Genomic DNA, 5,305 nt, shown 5'->3' on the forward strand with positions numbered 1-5,305 from the left:
GGGTTTGGGATAAATGGGAGGTGGGATGGGAAGGGAATAAAAGTTTTAGGGAAAAAGTGGGAGGGAGTAAAAATTTTGGGGGAAAATAAAAAGTTTTGAGGGTTTTTGGGAGTAAAATTTTGAGAAAAAATAAATGGGAGAGTAAAATTTTGGTGGAAAATGGATTTTGGGTAGATTGAGGGGTTAGGAGGGGAGGGGAGTAAAAGTTTTGGGGGGAAAGTGAAAAGGAGTAAAAGTTTTGAGAGAAAAGTAAAAAGGTTTGGAAGTTTGGGGTAAAAATGTAAAATATTATAGTTTGATATTCGAATTATTCAAATTATTCGAGTTATTCGAATTCGAAAACTCAACTCGATTCGAACTCGAAATTCGAAAAAAATTGAGTTGATTCGAATAACTCGATTAACTCGAATAACTCGATTCGTTTAACTCGAAATTCGAATTTTTTTTCGATTTTTTCGAGTCGAATCGAGTTTTGCTCACCCCTAACATGAATGTCAGCATTAAACATGAAAAGAAGACAAGAGAGCCTCCCTTGAAGTGTTTATAGTGGAGAAGTTTCATAAATGAACAATCTTGTCTCAGAGAGGAACAAATATATTAATCAGCTTCAATATTAATCACCTAGGCTAGGACTGTAAAAGCCCTGATGTTGAGCAAAATAACCAGTAATCAGACATTCCCATATGGTCAGCATTAAATGGTAAATATAGAGAGGACAGGCTGACTCAGTGATGAAAAGAAACAAAGCCGGATGGGCTAACCTCCTATGGTTAACCACATTGCTAGAACGGCTAATAGTTTAAACCCGAGGCGGGCGGGGTGAGGTAAGCACATGTATTTGCATCAGTACAACCAAAAAATGATTTCCAAATCCAAGCAATCTTGTCTTGTTTTATTTCATATAAACAAGAGTAAGGGTGCAACAGTTTTCTAAATTGAAAATGAAAACTAAACCATAATTTACATAAATCTTCTGATGACGAGTTAGCAAAATTATCAATAAATGAAGCCTCAACCTGTCAAGAATAGTCGGTCAACAAATATAAGAAATATCCTAGTAATGCCAAGCCACAAGCTACTTTGGATGGTAAGATGGATGGAATTGTGGTGGAAAACCATATGCACCGTAAGTAGGCAGCCTATCATAATTATATAAATGAGATGCAGAGGAGTTTGGATTCACAGGGAAACCCATAGGTGCTCCTGCCAAACCATACATTGCAGCTGATGGGCCGGCATAAGGATTAACTGCAGTGGGACCTGGGAAGCCAAAAGGAATGGGTGATGAGCTCAAATATGCAGCAGAATGATCCAGCAATAAACCAGGTGGCTGGAATGGAGCAACTGCAGAAGTTGAACCAGCAGCACTCAATAAGGGTGCTGCATGAACAACACTAGCAGTTGTTTTAGGACGCTTGTTGCCACTCTGTTGCTGCTTTCCTGGTGCCTGCTTCTTCTTCTTCTTCGCCTGCTGAGCCATCGGCTGACTGGCCTGCGGCTGCTGAGGCTTGGGTGCAGCAGGTGTTGCAGGGGGTTTTCTGTTTGCCAGCTGCTTCTCAAGCTGCTCAATACGTTTCTGAAGGGGCTCCCGTGAATATTGAGTTTCTAGCTTGTGCTCTTCAATTATTTTAATGACAGATTTCAAGGCACCAATTTCTTTACTAGCAGCCTCATTCTGCATGAGGAAATGTAATTAGTATAAAATAAAATAAAAATCGAATACTCAAATCTCATACTTGGAAAGGTTTGTAGGAAATGAAAGTTTACCTGTGACTTGAGAGTATTCTTACCATTCTCGCATACTTGCTGAGCAAGCTTCTTTGTCTCATTCAGATACTCTTCCAAAAGAGGCACAGGTGAGAATTTTTCTGCTAGCCCAAACTCAAATATAAATCTCACAGCAAGCAACTGTTTGCCACTATCTAAAAGTTTTTGAATCAAATCTGCAACACATAAGTAAGGCTGTTTCATCAGAAGCTACTAGTATGAGGGAGAGAGATTTCTAAAACTCAAATGGGGCAGAAAATTATGTAAATTCTGGAAAAAATATGATCAATGACCCTGTATTACAACTTGAGCTGATTATTGAATAAGAGAACAATATATTACACAATTACACATGCACACCATGATTTGATGGAACAAGATCTACCCATGAAACTAATTTTCATCTTTTAGGAAGGCACTGTGTTTATTATGTGTTTCACTTGCTTCTTGCTGGTGACTACTGACTAAACCATTCTAACCATAAACCTTTTAATCAATGTGAGTCTTCTATCAAAATAAGATATAATTTCTTTCTAATATAGAGAAAAAGTACCATAATTTCCTAAGCAATTGCATCAAAATTTAAGGCATCCAACAATAGAATGACAAAAGATCACACAACTCCCTAGAATTTCAAAGTTCTATGTTTCCAATATGATGCAGGAATTAGAAGACTGAAATTCATCTAACCAATAACCAATCACCGGTATGCGGTAAAAGAACTTTAAATTCACATAAATGATGGAAAAAGAAGCATAAAACCAACCAAAAAAAAGCCTAAGTGATTGTAAAAAGAATCAAATCCAACCAAGAAACCAATAGTGACACCGCAAATAATATACCTTAAACAGATAGACATATCCAGGCTTGACATATCAACCCATACATGAAAACTCCAACTCATAAAAGCTCTATCACACCTGATAATCTATATCAAGCATTCATGATAAAACACTCAGCCGCGGACCAATTAACGAAATTTATATGCACATAAAACATGGGAAACAAGCAAAATACTCAACCCTAAAATCAAATGCACAAGATAAGCATTGCATTCAATCAAGAAACTAATGATCTTACCATGAACTTTCTCCCCTAAACCAATTGACCTACACAACATGGTAGCTTGACGAAATTTAGCAATGGTAAAGAAGTAACCAACAAGCTCCTCTTTATCAAACATAGCTCCCAAACTATAAGTTGCCACTAAATGCAAAAACGCCGATGTCTCCAAAGAGTTATCTTTGCGCAACCTAACCTTGCCTTTCCACTCTAAAGCTAACTTCTTTGCTCTCTCCCTCACTTCTTCACTGAAACTTAAACCAGTTTCCATTAACTGCTCCAATAAAACCACACAAACCCTCCTTAATCCGAGCAATTCAGGGTCTTTCTCACCTTTAGAATGCAAATTCTCAGCGTAAAACCCCTCCATTGCATCCAAAACCATTGCCCCAGGGTCCGCAGCACTCTGCAGTGCATCGGGAAGCTCCATTCGGATAGCTTCCCGCTCTTTTACGTGGTCGTTTATGTATTTCCTCAACCCCTTGCCATCCATTCTCTCACAAAATTCCTTCAGTTCTGGTCGAGTCACCACCGAGTCAATGTTGCCTGACGGCGGAACCGAACCATCGGACTGCACGCTCAACGAATTTGAAGACGATGGTTTATCACTATCCAACGGTAAAAGATGAGTTAATGGCTGATTAACCACCGAGTCAACTGGGTCTTGTTCGGTTAACGGGTGTGGAGCAGATGGGTCTCCCTGTTTAGAGGCGAGTGGTAGAGTGGGGACGTGATCAATTGGGTTGTGAATGGCTTCGCGAGACAGGAGGATGCGGAAGCGTTGAGTGACGGAATTTTGAAGAGCGGTGAAGTGAGAGTCGAGGTCGGACCAGGAGATAGAGAAAGAAGAGAGGCGCTGAGAGTTGGCTTGGAGATCATCGAACGCTCTCTTGAGTTCGTCCTTTTTGACGTCAATAAGTTTGATTGCCGATTCAATACTACTCAGCGACGGCGTCGCCGAGAGATTTTCCGATGACATTCCTTTTGGTTTTGGAGAGATCAACTACTGAATTGTTAAAATTCTGGACTATTTTTTTTTTTAAATCCCTAACAATTAAATAGCAGAAGAGAAAAAACAAATACATACCATCATCGAAAATTTTTTTTAAAATGAATTGAGTTTCATTTTGGGCCGGGCTTTATATAAAATATTAGGACATTTTACCAAAAAAAAAGTCCTTTTTTTTTAAAATAACTAAAATGGGCCTATTATTTAATTATTTATCGGAATGGTCCATTTTTCGACAAATCGCGTCCACGTCAGCGCGATGTCAGGGGACGCGCTAGGAAATCGCTGCCACGTCAGCAACTCTCTCCTCGGTCGCGTCGCCTCGCACATATCCCGATGTAACGTTGCCAAGACGGCAGACCCCGAACTCAATTCACCGACTGCTCTGAAATCAACGAGTTTCAGTAGCCATCTTAGATGTACGCGGCTTTGTGACGTGTCGGGCATCAGATAATCTCCAATTAATTGAAGAATGTATGCCCGAGCATATCATATTCTTTCAATTTCGGTTGAATCTTCATCAGGATCAGGGAATGTGTCACGTAACCAGCCCATCTCGATCTTACCTCCCTCCATTTTCTCCGGAATAGCGCCCAAAAGCTCAGAGCACACCGCCCCATAATCGCTAGATTGGGCGACACAGTGACTGGGCTCCGATCCCAAGCAATCCCAATTGCAGACTGACATCTTCTAGAGTGATAGTGCACTCTCCACATGGAAGATGGAATGTGTGCGCTCGGGTCTCCACCTCTCAATCAAAGCACTGATTAGTTTCGGGTCCACCTTACATCCCCAGCCTACCGTCGCCACGTGCCGAAAACCCACTTCCCACAGGTAGTTCTCTACCAACGGTGATGGAGGAGCATGCATATTCCGGATATTGCATTCCAATACCCGATCTACAGTCTTTTATAACAAATAAAAAATTAATAATTATCTAAAAATGCATAAATAAAAAATTCTTAAATAATATTTAAAAATTAAATTTAATACTTACCATTTTCATTTGTTCCACCGATATGTAATACTTATCAAGACGAGTCAATTCTCCGGCCATTGTTGAAATCGTACAAATTTTTACGGTTTAAAAAAATTTTAAAAAATATTTTTAAAATTATTTAAAAAAAGAGAGTTAAGAGGAACTTAAGAGGAACTTAAGAGAATTTTTGAAAGAAATTGAGAGGAAATTTGAGAGAGAATTAGTTTGTGAAAAAAAGGGGTGGGGGTATTTATAGTTTCTTTTTTACCATTGGGGGGCAACGGTCAAATTTTTGACCGTTGGAGCACTATTCACGAGCGGGTCAAGTCGCGGCCACATCAGCAACTCGTGTTGACGTGGACGCGATTTCCTAGCTTGTCTCTTGACATCGCCCTGACGTGGACGCGATTTTTCGAAAAATAGACTATTTCGATAAATAATTAAATAATGGGCCCATTTCGGTAATTTTTTTAAAAAAAGAGCTTTTT

The 5,305-nt window shown here is 39.5% G+C and overlaps 1 protein-coding gene across 1 annotated transcript; it reads right to left on the reverse strand.

Annotated features, from left to right (window-relative positions):
• Nucleotides 1-863: 863 nt before the first annotated feature.
• LOC105782606 (FRIGIDA-like protein 1) lies at nucleotides 864-3,887 on the reverse strand. The gene is made up of 3 exons (XM_012607451.2): nucleotides 2,848-3,887; nucleotides 1,768-1,943; nucleotides 864-1,675 (listed from the first exon to the last, which is right to left on the reverse strand). The coding sequence occupies exons 1-3, from the start codon at nucleotides 3,806-3,808 to the stop codon at nucleotides 1,076-1,078; spliced, it is 1,737 nt and encodes a 578-aa protein (XP_012462905.1). The 5' UTR covers nucleotides 3,809-3,887; the 3' UTR covers nucleotides 864-1,075.
• Nucleotides 3,888-5,305: the final 1,418 nt, after the last annotated feature.

The sequence above is a fragment of the Gossypium raimondii genome, chromosome 13 (genome assembly GCF_025698545.1).
Source record: "Gossypium raimondii isolate GPD5lz chromosome 13, ASM2569854v1, whole genome shotgun sequence".
NCBI lineage: Eukaryota > Viridiplantae > Streptophyta > Magnoliopsida > Malvales > Malvaceae > Gossypium > Gossypium raimondii.